At 33.8% G+C, this 25,990-nt stretch overlaps 1 protein-coding gene across 1 annotated transcript in view; it reads left to right on the forward strand.

The window, feature by feature from the left end:
* LOC118200554 (uncharacterized) overlaps positions 1-25,990 on the forward strand; it is a 281,729-nt gene that overhangs the window by 227,890 nt on the left and 27,849 nt on the right. Inside the window, exons 21-23 of the mRNA XM_085807694.1 lie at positions 13,919-14,103; positions 16,931-17,103; positions 21,833-22,039. Of these exons, the coding sequence (XP_085663820.1) occupies positions 13,919-14,103; positions 16,931-17,103; positions 21,833-22,039 (565 nt within the window). The remainder of the gene's footprint in view (positions 1-13,918; positions 14,104-16,930; positions 17,104-21,832; positions 22,040-25,990) is intronic.

Genomic DNA, 25,990 nt, shown 5'->3' on the forward strand with positions numbered 1-25,990 from the left:
TCAAATGCAGTCTCACACTCATGAATGTATTCCAATTGCTTGTTTGTTATGGCGCCGTAAATGTAATTTATAGCTTGTATATCCTTTTCTTCTCATTTTTCCACGTCATCGTTTTCACTGACTTTTCGCTGAACCACATCTTTACACTTTTTAAATTGAAGAAATTTCATCATACGCACTTTCCAATTAAAATAGTCCGAACCATCAAATAGCGGTATGCCAATATCACTGCTTCTTGTACATGCCATTTTTACGCTAGTACCAGTAACTTTTAAAACAAATTATAACTACTAAATTCTTCATTCGTATTCACGAACCACACTCTGCTACCATGTTAAATAAACCGATATCATATGAAGAAGCAAGTCGAAAAATAAGAAACGTATCTTTTCACATTTTTTATTGAAACAACACGTGCACAACTTTACAACGGCATCCATATCTTGCACGCCGAGAGAGAGACTTGGTGTTGCCAACATGGTAAATATAAATGTACCAAACTAACAAGTACCTATTTAAAGTTTGTTTTTCAGAACTTTAGAGATTCATCAGAATGGTAATAAGATCATTAAGTAATTAACTATTGTCATCAGGGAAGAGACAAAAGAAAAAAAAATGTTTTAAATAAAATAATTGTTGCAAAATGACAGCAAATGTCATAAGCGAGTATAAGTAGTTATATATAAGTAATTAAAAATATACGAAAATTCTTCTGATGACCTCTTTCAAACAGAATAATATTTCTGCAAAGAAGTAGCACATATTTAGTTCACTGGTGGTATTTGTGGCTATGAACAGAAGGTCATCAAAGATTTTTGTACTACTTCCTGATAAGCTATCGAGTTCAAATTTTGTAAACATATTGATTGCGGATGATAATACAATACGGTAAAACAAGTTTTATAAAATTCCATTAAAATTGTTTTTAATTTAATGTTGACACGATTTTTGGACATATTTTCATTTGCAAGACAAACTACAAAAGTCAAAGCTTTAACGTTTGCACTGACTTAAAATATTCTTTTAATTGAAATTTGTATGATATTTTTAACGTAAGTTCTGATTTCTGGGTGAAAAGTCAAAAAATGTTTTCGATTATTTGAAGCATTTATTGGAAGTATAAAATTATTGTTCATTTTTAAAAAATGATTTTTCAATTGAAAATTTTCATTGAAAATGAGTTATTAAGATTAAGAAGATAAAAAAATTTTTTTAAGTCTTATAATATATAAGCTTTTATTCAAAACTTATAAAATTCTTAAAAAGGCCAAAGGCAAAAAATAATTTATGGTATATTTTAATGGGAGCAAGAGATTAATTAAGCTTCTTTACAATATTCATGTGCAATTTATATCAAGGATTATAAAAGTGCAGATAAATAACGAAATCAAACAGTCGATTTCCAGTGTCAAAAATATATGAAGGGCACCACATTTTTTTATTATTCATGATATAAATTTGTAAATATTATTTAATCTCTTATTCCTGTTAATCTATATAATAAATTGCGGTACTCTTCTGTTCTCAGGATCGGATTAAAAAATGTATGCATGTATATAGGGATGTATGTGTTCATGTATGTGCATATATATACATATGAACATGTACATGTGTTTACTCACACATGTATATACATACGAACATGTACATGTGTTTACTCACATATATATACACAGACACATGTACATGACGTACGTGCATACATACATTCCTGAATCCCTTCCGAAAGCAGAATAATAGCTAAATTACTTTTCTTTTTTTAATTTATTAATCATTTGAGTGATAAATAAAAGCTTATTCTATAAAAATCTCTTTTTTTTTTTTAAACAACGTCAACAGAAATTCTTATTTCCTCTTCTATTAACTTTCTAACTGGTAACAAATTTCTTGTTTCCGGTGTAAGGTCGCCGTTATCATAAAACATCAAGAAGAGTTCTTTATCATAAAACTTCCCGCGCTATTGAAGGTCATTTATTAACTATAGTCATCAGGGTTGGAGGGACGCTTGTCCCCTTAGGCACTTGGGGGTGACAGTAAGACAAAAGTCTGGGCTACCCATTCTTGACGTTTCTTTTAAGTCTAACAAAAACACGGGTCAGTCTGTTTTCGAGGAGATATTTGAAGTGGCAATATTACGGGAGAAACCGTTAAGGAGATTGCATAAAAGAACGAGAAAATCCGGGTCAAACCGTTAAAGGTTAGAGAGTGATATATCACTTTTATTCGTCCATTAACAATTGCAATTGAAAGTGTTAACACTGATTATCAATTGGAATTATGTGACGTACAATCAGACCCTTTTTGCAAGGGCAGAACAGAGTCTGGAATAGGTTTTTTTAAGCTCTTTGGTGAGCGTTTTCCCAAAATAACCAATCTTGGCTTAAAAATGGGTTTGATGATGGGCAGTATCTATCTTTGTGAAAGTGCAAATTCCACGATAAATTTTATAAAACCTAAATATAGATAGATCTTCACTGTTAGATAACTCACTTACACATGCACTGCATCTGGCAACAACTAATATCAATATTGATATTGAAAGGATTGTAAAAGATAAATTAATGAAGCACTAATACAATTTTATGTAACAGTTACATAGTAACTATAATACGCTATTAAACCTTTTCTTTAAAAAAAAGTGTTTTTTATTTGTGCGGCTCTCCAATCTACTTAGTAATTTGTATTGGCCCGGGATCATATCTGGTCTGGACAGCCCTGGTCTATGCAATGCTGGCATTTAATACATTTCCGGTAACATATATAAAGAGTATTTAGCGTTAGTAAACCAATTACACTAGAAGTTTTTATATATTAGTTAAATACTCTTGTGAGAAATATTTGTTTGATTAGCCTGAATGTATTATTGAAACTTAATAATAATAATAATTTTTTTTTTATCTGAAAGCTTTCAGATTTTACATTATGCCCAAAGGGTTTTTTTTTTAATGTTTTGTCTTGTATTCTTTGCACTTAATGCATAAAATTCAGTTCAACAGCAATATTGCAAAATAATTTTAATAAAACGAGCATATCTTTAGAATTTCCGATACATGTGTTGTATTTATATATGTTGGGTATGTGCTCAGTGATGATTACCAGATGTACACAAACATCATTTATTTTACATTTCTTGTCCACTATTTTATATTACAGTTATGATTAAAGGTAATAATAGATACAGTTACATATATAGCATCTCCCTTTTTTTATCAAAAGTAATAATAGCAAAATTAAACATATTCTATTAAATAATAAGGTTTCTTAACAGTCATACCAGATCGAGTAACGTAGTTATGTCCATAATTTGATGGTACTATACCTCTTTAACTATTTGGTGACACAACACTTCTGTTAGGTTTTTGAAGGACTTACAGGCACATCTAAATTTGTAGTGCTCCTGCTATTCTCAGGTATCTCGGGTTCATCTATAACTTCATTCTCATAGTTGTTTTGTATTGCAAACTCTTTCTGATTAGTTCCTTTAAGAAGGTCTCTTCTGTTCCTTTCTACAATTCTTCCATCTGTTCTTATAATCCTATGTGAACATGGTCTTTCTGCTTCTTGTATAATTTTCCCTCTTTCATTTAGTTTTTTCCCTTTCTCATTTATGTAAACATGATTTCCTATTTTCAGTAGTTTTAACGGTCTTGCATTCCTATCATAATAACTTTTTTGTAAGGTTTGTCTCTTCAGTAAATGTTGCATATCATTTAGCTTGGACGAAATTCTCTTTTATAGGCATCAATCCATTTACTTTTCTTCCAAACATCAATTCTGAAGGTGACTTAGTTTCATCTGAAATAGAAGAGTTACGATATTCCATTAATACTAAATATGGATCCTTGTTGTCAACTACAGCTTTTTTTAACATTTGTTTGACAGTTTGAATATGTCTTTCAACCATTCCATTAGCTTGTGGGTAATTTTTTTATATATCATTGGTTCTTTAGTATTAGCTTTTTGTAAACTTAAACATGTTTGACAATTCAGTACCAAATCTTCAATTTCTTTCGACATTCCTGGCCAATATATTTCTCTTGCTTTGATCTTGCATTTTACTACTCCTAAATGACCATAATGAATTCTTTTTAACATATCTTTTCATAGACTTCTTGGTGCAACAACACAAGAATTTTTAAATATTAATCCATTTGCTTCTGATAATTCTTCTTTGAAGCTAAAATATGGTTTTGCCAGTTCTGGAACCATACATTTTTCATCTGGCCATCTAGTTTTAATTAATTTTTTTAAAACTTGTAGTTCTTCATCTTTTTCTGTTTCCAGTTGAAAATTTCCATTTTATCATTAGACATTGGTGTATATTCTACAACCAATCCAACATTAGCTTCTATGTCTCCTTCAAAGAAATCAGATCCTTTATCAATTAATGATCTTGATAATGCATCCGCTATAAAAAGTTCTTTTCCTGGTTTACATTTTATCTGAAACTGATATGGCTGTAATTTATACGCATTCTTTGTAGTCTTACAGTGCATTTATTTAATGGCTTTTTGAAAATTGATTCTAATGGTTTATGGTCACTTTCCACAGAAATACAATAGCCAAAGTTTCCTTTTCAATTTGAGTATAATTCTTCTGTGTATCTGTTAATGCCTTAGATGCATATGCTACTGGTAAGTTATTCTGCAGTAAGACTACTCCTAGTCCTTCTTGAGATGCATCTACAGATAAAACTACTTGCATCTTTATATCATAATACTGTAAAACTGGTTTATTTACTAAGTCATCATTTAGTCTTCTAAATGCTTTTTTATGTGTTGCATTCAAGTTCCAGATAACTTGTTTTTTCAATAAATCTCTTGAACATGATGTCAATCCTGATACATTAGGTATAAATCTAGAAACATATGTAATCATTCCTAGGGAAGTTTCTAATTCTTTCACATTTTTTCGTGGTTGTATATCTAGAATAGCCTTAATTTTGTCTTCATCTCTTTTAAACCATCTTTAGAAAATATATGTTCCATATATTTCACTTCATTCAGCCCAAATTTACATTTATTTAAATTAAATTTAACATTCTTTTCTCTGGCTTTGTCCAACAACTTCTTTAATCTTAAATCATGTTCTTTTTTATATTTACCTCAAACTAATAAGTCATCTATATATATTTGAACTCCTTCTAAATCACTAAAAATTTCAGAAAAACTTCTGTGGAAAACTTCTGGTGATGAACTCAGTCCATATGGCAACCTCAAAAAACAATATCTAACAAACAGAGTGTTAAATGTAGTAAATTCACAACTTGAATCTGACAATTTAATTTGCCAAAATGCTTTGTTTGCATCGAAAATACTAAAGACCTTTGCATTTGTCATTTGAGATGAAATTTCTTCAAAGGTTGGTATGTGATAATGTTCTCTCAGTATATTTTGATTAAGGTGCTGAGGATCTAAACACACTCTTAAATTACCATCCTTTTTCCTTACTACCACTAATGAATTCACGAATTCTGTTGGTTGGTTAACTTTTTTATACCATCTTTTTCCATTCTTGCTAATTCCTTTTTTAATGGATTTAATAAGCTAAGTGGAATTTTCCTACAGGGTTCTATTTTACCAATGGCTCCTGGTTTTAATTTAATATGATATGTATATCCAGTTAAATTCCCAGTTCCTTTAAAAAAATCTTGATATCCTTTTAAAAGTTCTGGTAACTTTTCATTGGAATCTGGATTTACTGTACAAATCCTTTGTATTAGGCTTAATTTTTGCAATGTAGGTAAACCTAAATAGCTGGAATAGTTTTATCACATGCTACGACTTGAAATTCTACTTCACCCTTGTTCCCTTTTGATGTTTCACATAATAATTTACATTTTCCGACTACATCAATTGTAGTACCATTGTAATTATTTAAAGTGACTTTTGATTTAGTCAAACATTTATCTCTTAGATTTAATTGTTTAAATTTAAGCAATGGTACACATTACAATGAGCTCCAGTATCCAAATTAACAAATAAATATTTAGATATGTTAACTTTTAGTTCTTCAAACCATTCAGTTCTATTTTTAGAAAATGGATTTGTATCTTCTACTGATCCTAAAATATATTCATTACCATTATTATGCAACTCATATTCATTGCTATTATTATTATGCAACTCATGCTCTAAATTATTCTGTACAACATTAACATTTTTATAAGTGCAGATTTTAGAAAAGTGATTTCATTTTTACAGTACAAGCGAATCTTATTGTAAGCAGGACAATTGTATAACTTGTGAAAAGCTCCACATTTTGTACGTGGTTTTGGATTAATGTACTTATTTCCTTGATAGTTTGAAGAAGATTTAGTACTTTGTTGCTGTTGTTTTACATGATAGTTTTTCTTACCAGGCTGACTCTTTCCCTCTGAAGGTGGAAATTTATTATGTTTGATCGCTTCTATTTTATTTTCTTCAGTTTTAAGCTGAAGTTCTGCTAATTCGGAAGCTTTACACATTCTAATACATTTCTCCAATGTTAACTGATTTTTCCTTAATAATCTATCTTTGAGATTTTTATTTAGAGTTCCACTAACTATTCTATCTCTTATTAAACTATCTTTTAATTCTGCAAATCCACAGTTGCTATTTAATTTCTTGAAATCGGTTTAAAAATTATCAAACCATTCACCTACATGTTGTGTTTGACAGAAAAATATACGTCTATCAACACTTTGGTTTACTTTCGGTATGCAAACATTTTCGAAAACTTCAATTACTTTGTCAACATCCTTTTTATCTTCTTCACTTAAATTAAAAGTATTAAACTTTTCAAGTGCTTCTTCACCAATAATATACAATAAAATAGTTACTTTAATTTCAGGTGATTTAGAAATACCACCAGACGCTAACATATAAATTTGGAATTTTTGTTTCCATTTCTTCCAATTTTCGCTTAAATTACCTTTGAAATTTAGATTACTTGGTGGCTTTAATCCATCCATATTTAATTTAGGACTTGAAATAGTTTATATATATGTATTTTAGCCGCTTCAAATAAAAATAAACAACGCACTTACCAGCAATAGGAGTTTCGATTTTACTTTAAACAACTTCTCATCATGGTTTTGTTTAGAATATCTTTATGGTTGTTCAAAGAAGATTTTCTATTTTAATCTACGGTCCGACTGCACCATGTGTTTTATTTATATATGTTGGGTATGTGCTCAGTGATGATTACAAGATGTACACAAACATCGTTTATTCTACATTTCTCATCCACTATTCTATATTACAGTTATGATTAAAGGTAATAATAGATACAGTTACATATATATAACAATACATAGTCTCGCACGCTGAAGATAAAAATGCTTTTTTCCTGCAGTGTTGCCATTCCTCAGTTTGAAATCATTGAGTTTCTTAATCAAAAATTCTTTAATGTCTGACAAAATATGAAACAGATCATAAAACAAATTCCTTCCAAATTAAAGCTTCCAGATGCCCATATTAGCTGGAGGATTACGTTATTCAAATTTGATGGCTCTAGGTACCATTGTTTTATCATAATGCGAGAAACATACATACATTTACATAGATTCTTCATTATTTAATTTCCTTAAATGTAATGCAGGGCTGTAATAGTTCATGGCAATAGTCTGATAAGTGAATCAACATAAAATGCCAAAAGGAAATTAAAGCTGCTTTCTGACGACAGTATAAAGGGCGTAAGTGGTTTAAGCCGAGCTGCGTTGCCATGCAACCAGCTTGTGCTACGTCACAGAATCTGGTTTAGGGCTTTTGGCTTAAAGTTTGAAGTTTCCAGCTTTATGCCGACTTAGGATAAGCATCGACCAGTCGGAGAGAACGTGTGAAACCTAAATAGGAAAATGGAGCAAGAACGCTGTAGACACACCCACGCATGTGCAAATTTAGCTTCTCTATGTGGTTGCGGCTTAAACCGTGTGTCGCACATGTGAATGGAATTCCTGCATTTTATTCTTTGTGACTATGCCTTTGTTAAATTTACGTCACTGTCTGAACACAGCCTAATAGCTATTCTGGGCTAACGCCTTTCGGGCTAAAATATTATAACCTTTCTGTGGAAATAATCATGAAGTGTAATATTCTGGTATTTTACAAGGTTGTTCAATAAGTTCGTGGAGCGCCATCTATTCGTCAATATTAGACCTAAAACTTCGATGTCATTTTCATATTTGTTCTTTCTTAGGAACACATCAAAAGTTTCATTTCGATCTGTTAATTTATTCATTGTTTAACCGCCCTTTATATCTAACGTGTTGTGCCTTTTTTCAGGTATGGATAAAATTGAGCAACGTGCAGTTATCAAATTCTTTGTAAAGAAAGGTTTAAAGGCAATGGAAATTCATACCGAAATGGTGAATGTGTTGGGTGAATCTGCTCCTTCAGAAACAATGGTTTGCAAGTGGGCTAGTTTATTCAAAAGTGGGCATACCAGCCTTGAAGACGATCCGCGAGAGGGATGTCCAAAAACTACATCAACACCGGAAATCATCGGAAAAATACAAGATATGGTATTGGAAGACCGTCGATTGACTGGAAGAGATTTAACAGAAGCTTTAGGCATTTCATTGGGCACAGTGAGCAATATTTTGAGTGTTAATTTGGGTTTCAAAAAACTCTGTGCAAAATGGGTGCCGCATTCTCTAACGATGGAGCAAAAACACATTCGGATGCGAATTTGCCAGCAATATTTGGAGCGTTTTAAGAAGAATAAAAGCAACTTTATCCACCGATTTAACACAGTGGATGAGACTTTGGTCTACTATCATGATCCTGAATCAAAACAGGAGGCTAAGGAGTGGTGTGAACCCGGCTCTTCGTCGACGAATGAGTTCGTGTGCAAAAATCAGCCAAGAAGGTGTTAGCATCAGTTTTTTAGGATGCGAAAAGAATTTTGCTTATAGATTACCTTCAAACTGGCAAAACAATTAATTCGGATTATTTTTGTAACCTTTTGAATCAATTAGATGAAAAAATTCGTGAAAGAAGACCCGGATTACAGAAGAAGAAAATCATTTTCCACCAAGATAACACACCTGCACACACAGCTCAAAAAACCATTGCTAAAATAACTGAATTGAAGTATGAATTGTTGCAACATCCAGCCTATTCGGCAGATTTAGCTTCCTCCGACTTCTGGCTCTTCTCACACCTCAAACAATATCTCCGTGGAAAACGATTTTCTTCAAATGAAGAGGTAATAGCTGCCGTGGAGGGATATTTTGCAGAGCTGCCGAAAAACCACTACAGTCAAGGGATCCATAAATTAGAAGACGTTGGAAAAAGTGTATTGAAGTTGAGGGAAACTACATTGAAAAATAAAGTCATTTTTACAAATAAAAATTGGTTTCTTCATTTCCGTTCTGCGAACTTATTGAACAACCTGGTATTTATGCATTTATTATTTACAGTATTAGAACTCCAGTCAAACTGTCTGCTCTTAGCTAAGCTAAATTCAGCTTGTTAGAAATTTATTTTATGTCATTCATTGATTGAAATATATGGTGTGTGAAATTAAGAGATTTTTTGCATTTGATCAGTTACTTCCGATGCTAATGAATAGATTTTTGATAAAATTTGGTATGGACTTATGGTATAATACAAAAAAGAAACCATACAAAACGGTCATGATGTACACACATTATGATGCTTACAACTCATCAGTGCAGAAAGTTTAAAGCAGAGGTTGCAAGATAAGGCAAGAAAGGAACTAATCAGTATATGATCCCCTTTAACAATTGTACAGCTTTCATAGTGTGATTTCATACTGAAAATGATGCAGTTTTTAGTCTTGTGGTAATTGGTCACATTCCTGCAGCAACACCCTTTTCAAGTGCTGGAGGGTTCTTGAAGGCAAAAGATGAGCTGCAAATTTACTCTTAAGAACATCCCACACATGTTCTTCATGGTTTAGGTCTGGAAATCTGACCAGCCATTCCATTCTTTTACTATAGTCGTTTTCCAGAAAATCATCTACTATAGTAGTTAGTTCTATGTGGACGAGTGTTACCCATAAAAATAAACTGCGACCCAACCGAGAGTGTGGGATGTGTGTGAACTGCAAATCTTTCATACATTTCTCTATTGCTAACTTTTCTTTCCGTAATAGTGGTTAAGATTTTTATTTAAAATGTTACTTATTACCCTATCTCAGATTAAATTAACTTTTAACACTACAAATCCACAATTGCTCTTTAATTTCTTTATTTCTGTGAAGAAAGTAAAACAATTCTCCTGCTTGTTGCATGTGAGAATGATGTACCGGTTGTTGGTTTTTTTTTTTTTTTTTTTTTTTACTGACGGTACTCGGAGACCTCTGTAGCTTGAACTATCAGCCGCAAAGCCACAAAATTGACTATTGACGACATGGGAAAAAAGAATCCCCGGGAGGGGGGGAATTAGTTCCAAAATTTGCCAATAGGGCAAAATGTGGCACTTAACACATTTAACACAGTTAAAATTTTGCTATTACTTAAGCAGGATCGCAGACCTGTTCCGTAAATGCTCAAAGATATGTAGGGTATTTAGGAAGTAAGTTTCCCTATTTGATAAAAAAAGAAAAACTCACTTTTTCAGGAACATATTTATTGGCAACAAGTACATAACATTTTTCAACATAACCACCACCATAATTGAGACACTTGTCGTAGAACTCTGTTGCCTGTGAATGAAACCAGCATGCGACAGACATCTTCAGCTCTTCATTTTTGCTAACACGCTCACTGGAGAACAGGAATTTCTTGAGGTGCAAGAATACATGAAAATCGCTGGGAGCAAGTTCAGAGTTGTGAGGTGGATGATCAAACAACTCCCAGCCAAATTCCATCAAAACAGCTCCTTTGCGTCAAGCCATATGTGGACGAACATTGTCATGGAGGAGCACAACACCTGCAGTAAGCATTCCTCGCCTCTTGTTTTGAATGGCACATCGCAATTTCCGCAGTGTTTCACAGTAACGGTCAGCGTTTACTGTTTCACCACGTGGATAGAACTCAATGAGCGGAATGCCCTTCCTGTCCCAGAACACTGTGCCCATCACTTTCCGTACCGACAGTGTCTGTTTGAATCCACTATGCCGCCAATGCATTGACTGCTGCTTGGTTTTCGGGATGAAGTGCAATATCCAAGTCTCATGACTGTCGAGGAAGTCGGTGCCGTCATCGTGATATCAGTGCTGCTCCTAAGCGTTCAATTTTGTGTTTGGGTGTCGGGTTTTTCACCGTCAAAAAACCGGACAATGTTTTTTAACAGCAGGTGCTTAGTGACAATCTCATGCAACAAGGATGGTGATACCTGCAAAAAATGGCTGCTCGGCTTCGTAATCATGAAGCGACAGTTCTCCATCACGTGCTGCTGCACAAGCTCAACAAAATCATCACTGATGAGAGGCCGTCGCCCACTGCGCTCTTCATAATGGACACTTTGACGACCTTTCCTAAACTGCCTGTACCAGCGAGGCACCATCTGCCTACTCATGAAGTTTGGCCCATAGACCTGACAGAGCTGACGATGAATTTCAATTGGCGCAATGCTTTGTGCATTCAAGAACTTTATCACTGACCGAACCTCGCAGGTGGCGGGAGAACGAATAAGAGCTTCCATTTCAGACCACTGCTACCCCGCTATATGGCACGAGACGAAACCTGTCCGGCTGGCATATGATTGATACGTCATAGATCTGTTACGCATGCACAATTGACATGGCTAATACGTTTACTTTAAAGGGGAAAACATCGGAAAACTTGCTTTCTGGATATGCCTTGTATCATAATAAGCAGAGTAGTTTTGTTATCCCACAACTTCAGCAAAGGCAATGCTTAGATAAAATTGTCTTTATGCAGGATGGAGCACCAGCACATTTTGGTACATCCATACAGCTACTGGTGCACCGTCACTTTGCTGAAGAAAGTCCTTAGTCGCTATTTTCATGTTGCATGGCTACCTCGCTCCCTGCTTCTAACCCAATGTGATTTTTTCATGTGGAGTTATTTAAAATCAAAATTTTATCTTGGTGGAGTTTTTAACTTATCACTTTTAAAGGAAAATATAATACAGGTTGTTATGAGCATTACCTCCTGTACTGTTCCATTCAGCTGTAGAGAGTAAGGTGCACAGAATGCAATGCTTTACTCCAAGAAAATGGAAGTCATATTAAAAATAGCTGATGTCTTCCCTGGGAAAGCAATTCTACTGAATAAAAACAAAAGAACAAAGAATAAAAAGAGAGTCAAATAGAATGTTCTCTATCTTTTTTTTTTTTTTTTAAATATGTAGTCATTTACAGAAGTTATTTTTTAGAATAAAGCACATTTGCAGAAAAATTAATTCTTTGTTATTCATTTATCTGTACACTTTAACTTTCTAAAGTGGTCAGAAATTTTATCGTGTAGTTAAAATTTAGATCAGAAGCGCCATATTCCCCCTTATCGGAAACTTTTGAAACTAAATTTTTTTTTTTTGCAGATTCCCTTTTCCCATGTCGTCAATAGTCCCCATACAAAATTTCGCGGCTTTGTGGCTGATAGTTCAAGCTACAGAGGTCTCTGAGTACCGGTAGTTTAAAAAAAAGTTATATGCCTATCGACACTTTACTTTTAGTCCACAATAGTTTTCAAAAGCTTCAGTTACCTTATCAATGTCTCCTTTTTATCTTCTTCATTTAAATCGAAAAGAAGTATTGAACTATAGTACTTCTTCACCCATAACATTTAAAAAAATAGCTACTTTTACTTCTTCCAGTTTGGTATTCCCACTAGGTGCTGTCATGTAAATCTAGAATTTTGGGTTCTGTTTGTCCAATTATCACTTATATTTCCTAGAAAACATAAACTGTTATTAGACTTTAACCCATCTATGATTAATTTAAAACTTAAATAGTCTAACCAGCATGTCACTGTGATTGAAAGTGAAGAGTGCACTGAGCAGCGAGAAGGCATTTCAGTTTCATTAACAAACTCTATGCAGTTTCCATTCTTGTGCCAGCATTAATATCTTCAGGGTTATTCATCAGTAACCATTATGTCTTTTAACTTCAGTTTTTTTTTTTTTTTTTTTTTTTTTTTTTTTATGTAATGTTTTTATGTAGTGTTATATTTATGTGGTTTTAGTATATGGAAATACAATGATACAAGATTGGTTAAACATCATTTAATCTACATTTCTAACTACTGTTCTGTATGATAGTTATATGTTGTATTACAATTACAGCTAAGTGACAGTAACCATAGCTGAAGACTTTTTTAATATTTTGAATGATCACTTAGAACAGGCAACCTTGATTTGAATTTGTTAAAATACAGCCTTTTTAATATACAGTGTATTATTTCATACGTATATATTTGCAGAACTTTGTAAATATATATATATATAAATAATACTGTAATTCCCAAATACATATAGTACTTCTGCCATAGGCATTACTGAAGATAATATGGAGATCTGTATAGTACAGAAAACTCTACTGTTCCGACAACTCTAAGATATCATTGAGTTTGCCTTTCTTCATATTGTGCTAAAATTTCGAAATTTTTTAGATCAAAATGTTCAAAAATAATAATAAATGATAGAGTATGATCTGTAAGTGAATTGTTTTCATTCATCATGGAAGCCTTATGGGCATCAATCTCTCTTATTAGACTGCAAAGATTGAACACTAATAAAACATGAGAAAAGACTTTCAAAACAAAGTTATTGATTGCCAAAAAAAAGCAAATATGATTAATGTACGGACAGCATGTATATATCTTCCTGCAGTAACTGCAGGTGTATAGTTAGGAAAAAGTCTACTGTTCGCAGTTCTCTAGGATATAATGGAGTTTATATTTATGGGCTAGAACTTTGAAATTTTTTATATCAAAATGTTTAAAAATAAATTATACTCAGTGACACACTGTGAACTCTAAGAAAATTGTTTTTATCCATTGTAGGAGCCTTTTGAGCATGAATCTCTCTTATTAGACCGCAAAGATTTGAAATTAACGAAACAAGAAAAAAGACTTGCAAAACAAAGTTATGAAATGGCAAAAAGAGCAAATATGATTAACATACGGACAACATATACATACCTTCCTGCAGGAACTGCTGGTGGTGGACAGTTCATCATCAACAACAAGTAAGTACAGATTTTTAAAAACTTCCAGCTTTTTAATCAGTTTGTATTTGAGAGTGTTGTAATCTTTTGTGAAATTGGTATGCAATTATGTAGTTACTGATGGTAATTTAATCATGTATGAAAAATTTTCTGATAGCTAGTAAAGTTTATTTGTAAAAGTGTTGGAGTCGGGTGTTATGCATAGTACAAATTTTGAACCAATGAAACTTCACTATTTACATGTAATATTTATCAGAAGCCTGAACCACTAATATAAACAAGATATAGCACATTTTTATGATGTGTATAATATTACATTTATATCCAGGTCCTTGGAATTAACCCAAATAAACAACAATAGTAGAACATTGATCGGCATTTCTTTATCCTACTTTAAGGGAAAAGTCACATGACCATAACATTTTCACTATACTCAGTCTTGTTGAATCAGTTGATAATAAACTGGAGGTTAATCAAATAGGCACTCCAAATGCTTTGTCTTCTCAGAAGTGCATTGAAAATGAACTGAAAAGAATGGTATAGATGTTTGGACATAACCTTGCAAACAGTGATGTGAGGCAAGGCATTTAAATATGCTATACCTGATTTCTCATTACTGGAATGGATGATGGTGACATAATAAATTTGCAGTGGAAAATTCAGTGGGACTTCCAAAGTGCTTCATTGCAAACATTTAAGCCACTCCTTTGCTTGCTGGCCCACCAGCGGCCGAGCGGTAAAATCGCTGAACAATGGTAGTTCGGTCCGAAGTTCGAATCCCGCGAACGGGCTGGCTGCATGGGCGTTTTCGTGGTTTTCCCCATGTGTAACGTGTATACGAGCCAGTTTCCCTTAGAAAGTCCTCCACGAAAGGCATCCCCCCTTAGGCAGATAGCCGTAGTGTGCTTTGCCGTATTCTCAATACACACACACCTTTGCTTGCTATTTCAGTATTCTTGTTTTGGATTCTAGATTTATGATGTTCTTGTTTTGGATTCTAGATTTATGACAGGACTTAATTTGTAATACAACAGAATGGGTGGAATTATTTTGATAAAATTTTAAATTGTCTTCTTATGAAGATTGTGTGAAACCTCTAATTATCTTTTCAAAACTTCTTAAAATGGTACATTGTGGGCCTTCTTTCCTTCCCAAACTCATAAACATGACATCTGATCTCAACCTCTCAGCCTTGAAATATAGTTTCTGAAACAACTAGCAAGGATACCAGTGCAGATGGCGAAGAACAGCAGCCACGTGGTCAAGACTCTAGACCGTATAGACCAAGAATGGATTGTCGAAGGCCCCATCAAGCTGATTTACGTCCTGGCACTAGATCTTCGGAGGCGATCATTTCCAGAAATGCAGAAGATGATGAACTTAAAAATCTCGAGCAAACAGTGTGTAAACTATTGCATTATAGAGACTTTGTGTAGGACTTTTTTTTCAATTCTATTTCACTTTATTTTTCTCCTACTTATTGTTATTGTATTTTATTGTTTATTTGTTGTTTTAATGGATGGTAAGATTTGGGTTCAGTTGAGGACAATTGAAAAGGCAGGATGGTCAAATGTAAGCACAATTGTAAATTAGTTATTGTTATTAGACAGAATATCTATTGAGAAATGGCAACAGCCAATTTCTGGATATCACTCTATTTATATTTATTCAAATGATGTACGCTTGAAATGTGTATTGGTACAATGCGGTAAGAACGTCTGTTATGATATGTACGTTTAAGACTACGTTGCATGCAGGTTATTGAGTTACGAGTACAATTTATCTTTTAATAAATCTGTGTTTGTCTTTTAAAAACATCTTATGAGTGTTTAATTTAAATACAGAAGGAAGCTAATGCACACGTAAGCTTTAATGTGCTGTAATTAAACAGTTCACGCCTGAGGCTAAGTGGATTTAGTTTTGCAGATTTCAGGTCTGCAATGAAAAACTGCTAAAGTAAAAATACCAAAATTAATTAAATTCAATAAGTGTATTTTGGTTAAAAAAAGAGTATTAAATGTTTTATAATTTTATATTAAAGATAATAATGGTTAAAAAGCATGCATTTTTACATTTTCAGACATTTATTTAGAGTAGTTTGTTCTGAACTTCAGGATGTTATACTCCTTCAGAATTGTATATAGTCATTATACTTCCTTATCAGTTGCATGATTTTGTCATTTTGATTTTTTCTCCCAACCATTTTGCTATGCCAACAAATGTCATGTTTTCATCTGTATTGTTATCTAAATATTTACTCCAAATATTCTTAACCATCACAAAAGCAATCTATGTATCCCCAAATGCATACTGAACTGAAGCGCAGTTTTACCACAGGGCAACACCACTCTTTTAACTCAAGCTTTTCACTTCAGTGTATTCTTTTCTGAACTTGCCAGAACTTTTTGTCATGATGTCTTTTCTATGTACTTCATAGTTGAATATGGAATTTCTGCAATTCCGCAATCTTATTTAATAGCAAATTTTGTGCCTGACATCTGAGAACAGTGTGCAGATTTTAGATCTTCTATCTACATCATGAATCACGCATATCAGTGCAAGTTACTAAGTCTGAAATGTTCTGAATTTTGGCGAGTTTTTGATTCTGTTTTTGTTAGGCAAATGTTTCCATAATGTACTAGCCTAATATGTATCAATGGTAAATTCCTGTGCTCTTCTAGCCTCATAAGTGTCAATATTAAATGCCTAGAAAAAGTCTAGTATATTTTATTTTAATATCCTGGTGTTGATTTCTGAAATAAAGCATACTTTTTAATATCTGTTAGAAGAGTATTCATTTTAAATTTACTAAATATTGTCCAAATATTCTTAAATGCTTATATTATAGGCAATGTCAGTGGGTTGGTGGCACAACAATTAGAGTCTTACCCAATCAAGTTGCTTCAGGAGGAACTAATGTTCGTTCAGGAACCACTGCTACACCAATTACAGCCTCTCCTTCACTTATGAGTAGTTTGTTTAAACAAGGTGTTATGGTTCAAAAACTAACGATGCCTTCAAGTAAGTACTGATTATAAAAATATTTTCATTTACCAAATTTTCTATGACCTATATATCCAGAATGCCCAATATTGCTACAGATTTCACCTATGAAGATAATAAATATCATTTGTAGGCCCTCCTCGATCATATATAGATCATTCATTTGATTTCACAATATTTATGACATGTGGTGGATATTATAAGTGTAATTACATTTTTTAGTGTTTTTGTATAATTGTGAATCTTAGGTATTTTCCCAGTAACAAAACTGAAACCTGAATGGTAATGGGTTTAGTCTGCATCTACTATAACAGTTGATGATATGTCTAAAAACAGATAACAGTGTCTTGCTTATATCTCTTTGGCCACAGCTAATGGTGCTGTTTTTTCAAGCAAATTTGAAGGAAGGGGATAAAAGAACTAAGATTACCTTTCTCATAATTACTGTCAGCCAAAAATGATAATACATTCAATAAAGTTGATTTATTTAATATTACAATTAAAATACAAGAAGCTACTGAGCACTAGTCGTTTGACTTAAATTCAAATCTCAAAGAGGTTTACATGGTTTTCCTAATGTGTATGAATATGAGCCAATTTCTATAAAAGTGTTCTCCACAAAGGCATCTATCCCATTAGAAAGCTAGCCCTCATATGCTTTGCCATAACCTAAATTATCTTATTTAATCTATTAAAACATTTTCTTTAACAACTCATTGTAGAGAAACTTCACAACTTCTTTTGTCAAAGAAACTTCACTTTATGAGAAAAATCGTCCTGCTAAAGTAGTGTATAATGCATAGCAACTAAAAATCGTGTTTAACACTGTGTAGTGTGAAATATTTCAAAAAGTAGCAGTTGAATGCTAAAGTTGTAATGCTTTAGAAGTTTAATACAAAATTTGCAGACTTCCCATGTGATATTGATTCATAAATTTAGCTGATTGTATCCAGCAGAATGTCTTAGCAAATTGTCTTCAATTGCTGGGTTTCTCTAGTAGTCTGGAAGTATCAGAGGGGCCTTACCATAAGCTCCAAAATAGGCTGTGGTAATCTAGCTGGCCAAGTGAGAGTTTTGCAAGCATGAAATCTGTTGGTAGAAATGTGTGACTTGTGCTGCATTATGTTGAAGGGGGGAAAAACAGCCACATAGTGGGATATAGAATTTCATTAACATATACTGTGTACTGTAAGAGTGCCATTGCTGCCTATCAAACAGGCCTGTCTATCTAACCAAATGACATGCTAGACTTATTAACAACCTGTTTGGCATGTGACAGTAAAGGTGGAATCTCAACACTTTTCTGAACATCTCCAGGTATGTCTGAGCTAGTCATGATTCACCACTAAAGGTATTTAGTCTGTAGTTAATGCAATTTCAGGTCACTCAAGCCTAGCTCTCTGAATTTCCTGACAAAGGTTTTGGCTTTCATTTCTGTATAGCTAACATGTTGTATTATAATGAGAGGTCCCCTGACAATTGCTTCATTCTCTCATTTATCACTCTGAGTCAACCACTACTTTAATTGTGTAAAAGTCTGCTATTCAACCATTTCTGCTAGTATCATTTAATCACCACATCAGTCTGATGGCAGAGCTTTTTTTTTCAAATTATAGTGTATGCTCAATATAAATGTGAACCTGTTAAAGAGACATTGTTACAGTCTAGTTGGATAAATACCAAATCTGTTGGATATTTTACCCTTAAGTTTTGCTGATTGATGAAGTTTCTGTATGCACAGATTTGATATGGCAGAATGTCTTAACGCCTTCACGACGGGTGTATCATATATGGATCAGAATTGATACACCCGGATTCCAAAATGCATCTCCAGTTCAACTTGGAGATGGAGTGTTGTTACAGTAGCACGAGCTCACAAGACATGGTATTTCGTGTTACTAAGACTAGCTTTAAAAAAATTAATAAAATTTTTTTTCTATCAATTATTCTCTGTAAAATTTCAGTATCAAAATTGCTATTCCCGCACTATCTAGTCTTCCACGTCAAAATAGTCACTCATGGGCTTTAATGGACACTCATGGACTTTACAATTCGAATATACTCTGGTTCCATTGCCGTATATTAAAAACTTCTTTCTCTTATACATCACAGTATTAATTTCTTTCTTAACTCATGCATAAAACTGGCATCTGCTATCTAAAGAAGATGCAAACTGAATACAAATCGGAGTTCCTAAAACCACAGCTCCACTCCCAATCTTCACATAGTAAAAGAAAAAAAAAATGAAGCATTGGAAATTGTTCAGTTTTTATATCACGTGAAGCCTCAACTACGCATCAGCTGGGTTTTATTTACTTTGTACCATTTGCTCGTACATTTAAATGAATCACCAGAATCGGAAAGTTCTTCATGGATACAAGGTCAACATTGTATATGTTCAAATAAACTAATTGTAGTGGCCGCAGAGCACCATTGATCTAAAAAAGTTCTAAAAGAACATGTATGTTTGAATGTGCATATATGACACACATGTCTGGAAGATCAATGCAAGTGGCGATGCACCAGTATATCACCCCGCTGCTAGTGACATTTGGGACTGATGCATACATGACACACCTATCCACAGAGTGTTTTCTGCTCAGCAAGATGCCATTGCATAGGGGTTAAAGTGTATTTATGGCTATATCTATTATTTTTTATTTCTTCTACCAAGAATGATGATCGTTTTCACTGATTTTGCTTTAAAAATTGTGTAGTTGCTCTCCGTCTGTAATCTTTTTGGTTCTTCTTGATCGGAGGAATATTGGATACTTTTACCTAGTAGTTACGCATCTTTCTTTACACATACAACTTGCATGAGTATAATGTTATAGATTGTAAAAAAGCATCATAGATAGATGAAAAGAAAATATTTTGGTGAGCATATTTTCAGCACTTACTGTAAACTTGAACTTTGATCTTTGGTTTTCTTCTCGCCATCATTCCTTTTTTCGTCTCAGTTTTGTTTGCATACGTGTATGGTGGCTGTACATCAATTCATAATCCTGCCAAATGTGAAGTGCAATGTGTTGTGTCTTTTCTTCATGCATAAGGTGAGCATCTGGTGGATACACTTAAAGAACTTATTTCCATTTATGGGAGTGTTATTAATTGACAAATAGTAATAAAATAGTGCACTTTCTCTGATGGTTCGCCAATGTTCATGACGAACAGAATACAAGTAAGCCATCTGTCGTCTCTGAAGCCCTTTCTCAAATAACAGGTGAAACAATTCAAGAAATTGATGCCTTATATTGAAAAAATTGCATAAAATAATACTGGAAGTGTATGGCAACTCTGTATGAAGCAATGACTGCAACTTCAGGGTACAGGAAATTGTGTGAAATTTATATCAAGGATATTAACCCTCTTAACGTCATGACCGGCTTTATCCAGTCATGAGATTTTTTTGTCACTTGTTACATACTAGCTTATAATTTAAAATATTTTCCTTTCTTACTTTTATTAATATTATAAATGCCATTTTGATGGATGTAAATTTATGAAAATAGAGACTAAAATAGGTAAATATACATATTTAGCTAATTTAAGGCTCTCTAAATACTGGTCTTCATGACAGATCCAAAAACCCGGGCTGCTCAGAGGCTTAATGAAAGAACACACGCAAAAAAGGGGGTCTCACACGCTGTGTTGAAGCAGGTGGTCAGTATCTTAATTGTGTTGTTCCTGGTGACGAGATGTTTATTTATCACCATGTGCCAGAAGCCAGGCAACAGTCAATGTAGTTGCACCCTGTGAGACAAAAGCCAAGGAATTTAAAACTTCAGTTTTAGCGGAAAAAATCATTGCTTTTGTTTTCTGGGGCATACAAGACATCCGATTGATTGACTTCATGCCTCCTGGCACCACAATTAATACTGATGCATATTGAGAAGCTTTGAGATATCTCAAAGAAGCAATCCAAAACAAATGTTGAGGCATGCAAATAAGTGAGTTTGCTTTTTTCATGACGATGCTTGTCTTATATAGAGCTTCAAAACAATATCACCACTCCAAAGTTTCATATGGGAAATTTTAGGCTATCTGATATACAACCTAGAACTTACACTTGGTGACTTCCATGGTTTCCTTTAACTGAAACAACATCTTGGAAGACAAAACTTTTACAATGATGAAATCAGAACTCAGCTTTAGATGGGGTTTTGATAACAAGCAATAAACTACTTTGATTGTGGAATGCAAAAGCTTATACCCAGCCTTGACAAATGCTTTGACAATGGTGGCAACTACATTGAAAAATAAAGCATGTGCCAATAAGTAATTTGTAATGAACATTTTATCAGAAATTCTCTGAATGAGTATGAGGCATTGTGACTACTTTTTGAAAATGCCTTGAAGATTTCTCTAGATAACTGAAAAGAGTCTGTCATTATACATTTATGTTCTTTAATGAAGTGACTTAAATAATAAATATTGGTTATTATTTACTTAAAATTTATTTAATGAGTATTGTTTAATGATCATATTTCACAAGAAAAGGAACTATGAATAAGTCATACTTTTTCTTCTGGCTAAATGAGAATGGCAATAGTTAGATAATGTGCTGTTAGCTTACCTATTTTTTTATTATTCTTATTCTGTTATTTTCAGTAGCTTTGATAGTGTGATTTTGATTTTCATATAACACCATATCACTTTCAAAGAAATATAATAATTGTGTCTAATAATATATGTGATATAATTTCAAAATTTGTTAAAAGTAATATAATTACTATGATTTTTATAGATGTCAGTATACCTGTGCTTACACCTGGTGCACCACCTGTTGTCATACCAGCGGGACAAGATGTTCTTGTTCTTAGAACACCAAAAGGTGTCTATCTCCGGTTACCTGATGGTCGCATCATTGCTGTTCAGTTACCACCAAGTCTTTTGGCTAAAACACAGTTTCGACCAAATGTTGTGACACATTTCAGACCTGCAACTCCCAAAGGTACTGTATGAATGAACAAGAAATTTAAGAAATTTTAAACACTTAGTTTTTTAGCCATTTTTGTTCTCAGGATTTTTCTATAATTCATGAGACATCATTATTCATTTTCATGTAATATAGGATAAAAAATAAATTTATTCTAAACAATTTATCAGAAATTAAAATATGTTCTAGAAAATATCACTGATTCAGAATGGAATAAATGCATGTAGAATGCAGTGATGTAAATAGTAGTAGAATATCATAATCGAATGTTTCAGATTACTGTTTTAAAATTCAGAGTTTCCACACGAACATATCATCATTATTTAATTATGTATGTTGATAATAACAGGCTGTAATGAGTGGTTTAATAGATATTAAGATTATAATACCTCCTTCTTTAATATAATTTTTTTTCCTTGTTTCTTTTGTAAATTTACAGTGTAACACATTGTGGACAAAGATGAATGCTCACAGTTTACTGTTAAAATAATATCAACATTTGTTTTAAAAGCATTTAAAATTCTTGTGCAGAATTTAATGTTTTCCTCAAAAGTACAAGTGTGGATCAATTTTTTTAAAAAAATTATTTATAAGCTGTAACAGTGCACTTTAGGGATGTTTCAATGAGCGTAATAACGCAAAACTGCTCTTTTATGCGATCGGATCAAAACCATTCTTGTGCTGAACTGAACTAGTTCTTTTCATGACTCATCTCTCACTAATAATCTTCATAAAAATATCAGGTAGGAGTAAATCGAGCAGTTAGTGAGGATGTAGAAAAGAGCAGAAAGAATCAAATGAGGAGTGATATTGGGAAAGCTCATCGTAGTAGAATTGAATAGCAAAAAGAACAGACAATCACGAATATCAGAAGGTTCAACTTAATCAAATGCTAACTTCCTGAATTGATGCATTCTACTGTAGTTTTGAGATTTTTTAGAACCTCTTCCTACATAGAACTAACGGTAAAATCATAGAATAAAATATATTTCAAAAAGAAGAGAAATGATAAAAGTTATATGTTTTACATAAGTAAATAAACATTCTCCCCTAAAATGGGAATCGAGCTTTCCTAGCGCTTTCTGTGGGTTAATTCTAAAACAGCTGTGCTCTTTTTTCAAGACTCGGGCATTTGCTCTCTCAGTAAAATGGATCCATTTGTGAACAAATAGCATATTTCAAGTCCTGGCAGACTTCCAAAAATAGCTGTCTATGAACTTTAGTCTAGTCTATTCTGTACGGCTATTGCCGAAGTGTCACGCAGCTGCGCAACTTATCCGGCTCTTGAAAACTGAGCCCAAAGGGCACATGACATTGAATTTTTCATGACAAGTTTTTAGGAGGTCCAAAGTGGTTACAGGGGGCGACCATGAGTCACAAGGCCAAAGAGTGGCACGCGCATCAGGAAATTCGTAAAGCAGGAGCCGTGAGGATCTGTATGATATGTTTGTGTTGTATCACCAAAGAAGACACAGACAGAATCCTATAGTTTCAATCATGACATCTGAATTAAAATATATCATAACAATTAAACATAACATGCATTATTACATAAGTACTAAGTGAAAAGAACATACAATTTAAACATACAAATAACAATTGAGAAATAAAATTATATACACTATATACAATATATACAAGCGCTGTGCTTCCCCTTCATGATTATTTTTACGTGGGGAAATTTAAGTCCCTGGCGAGGTGGGCCGCAAGTGGTCTTAATGAAGCATCTTCTTCAAGAATTACGTAATCTAAAACATTGAGATTGGTCATATGGTTGCATTCTTGTGCCTTGTTGAAGAATTTGTTATTTGCTTTGTGTAGATATGTTTCTACAGATTCCATTTTCAGGTCACGGTGCATTGTGTGATTCGAGACATAATAATGAGCATTGGTTATCATCCTAAGTACTTTATTTTGGATAATTTGCAGCTTATTTAACTCCTTTTTCTGAACTGTAGCTCAGGCCGGAGAAGCATACGCAAAAATGGGACGAATAATGGAGTTATATATATGTCTCTTCCTTTTGATATCTAATTTGGAGGTCGCAGACAGGAGTGGAGTAAGACTTTGAAGTACCCCAATAGTCTTTCCTCTGACACATTTTATATGCTCTTTCCAGAGGAAATTAGCACTATATTTTAATCCTAGGTATGTAGCAGTTTTTACAACTGGTACAACGGTATCAAATAGCAACAGTTGTGCAGTTAATGGGTGGTTCATTTTATTCTTTTTGAAAATCAGAAGCTTAGATTTATCAGCATTAATTGCGATTTTCCAATTGGCACACCAGGTTTCAAGTTTCGGCATAAATCGTTGAAGTTTCTTAATCGCAAAATTTGGCGACCCAGACTTGACTGCAAAAGCTGTGTCGTCTGCGTAGCAGCCCATGAAAAAATTTTGATCTAAATGTTCTGCAGGTAGGTCTGCCACGTAGAATAAATAGAGCACGGGCCCTAAAATAGATCCTTGAGGGACCCCGGCCTGTATTTGCTTCTTATTTGAAGTGCTATCACCAATGTGAATACTGAATGTTCTGTTTGAAAGAAACGAGTGAATAATTTTGATTAACTCAGTGCTGAACTGCAAACTGATTAATTTATAAATTAGCCCCTCATGCCAGACGCGGTCGAACGCCTTCGCCACGTCCAGCATGAGTAAGGCAACATATCTTTTGTTGTGCAGTGCACTACCTATGTATTCGTTCAGTCTAACCAGCTGCTTCGTCGTGGATAGGGCTTTCCTGAAGCCAAACTGTTCAAGTGGTAACTTATCCAGGTGTGGATGTATTCTGCTAAGGACGATTCTTTCAAGTATTTTTCCCATACTGGGTAGCAGGCTAATGGGCCTGTACCCATCCGATTTTGTCAGGTTCTTTCCCGGCTTTGGGATCACTATCATTTTAGCAGACTTCCATGTATTCGGAAAATAGCTATTGTACAGGCAAGCATTCAGAATACCTGTAAGACGATTAATCATATTTATTGGCAGCCATTTCAGTGCTACATTATTAACATTATCCTGCCCGGGGGCCTTTCTATTCCTGAGCTTTTTAATTATATTTATGATTTCCTGTGGTGAGGTAAGCTCTAAGTGATTTTGCAGGTTGTTTTTGTAAAGCCATTTTGACACTGTGGAGTTCACATGAGTTGTAAAATCCTGATTGCATGGGTAGGTGTTTGTGATGAATTGCTTTTCAAAGTGCTCAGCGAGCGTATTGCACTTTTCAATATTTGTGAGCGCAATGCCATGCTCGTGGTAAATCGGCCTATTAACTGTGGGTTTATTTTTAAGACGTTTAACAAACGACCAGAATGAGCTACTAGGCTCGTTAAAACTCTCAATTTTCTCATCCCAGAGCTCTTTGCGGTGGGAGTTTATCTGTTTTTTAATTTCCCTACCAAGTCTATTCATCTCTTTTTTGGTATCAGGATTGCAAGTGAGATGATACCTTTTTCTAAGCTTATTTCTATCTCTGATAAGACTTAATCCTATGCGGTAACTTATTAGTAACCTGTCTTCTAGGAATTTTTCTCGTGGCCGCTTGGTAGGCACTTTGTATGTCCATTGTAAGATGTTTGGCCGCAAGCTCAATGTCCTCCGGAGTGCGTAGTTTACTGTTGGTTTTACATTCTAAGAGAATTTCATTGAAAACTTTCCAGTTGGTTGTATTAATGTGTTCCTCCATAACATCTTTGGTAGTACCTAGGGTCGCAATGACCGGGCAGTGGTCAGAATCTAAATCTTGAATCACCTCTAGATTCAAAGAGAGGGAGATGGTCAAGATGAAAATATCCAAAATGTCACCTGTATTGGGATTATTCGGCAAATATGTGTACTCACTTGGTACATGAAAATAGATTGGGTGATTATTAATGAATTCGGAAAGCTTGATTCCATTTTTATTTGTCCTCCTGCAATTCCATTCCTGATTTTTGGCATTTAAATCCCCTGCAAGAATGACCTGTT

This window comes from Stegodyphus dumicola, chromosome X1, assembly GCF_044657685.1.
Source record: "Stegodyphus dumicola isolate Sdum_Otavi_A_Nest chromosome X1, ASM4465768v1".
NCBI lineage: Eukaryota > Metazoa > Arthropoda > Arachnida > Araneae > Eresidae > Stegodyphus > Stegodyphus dumicola.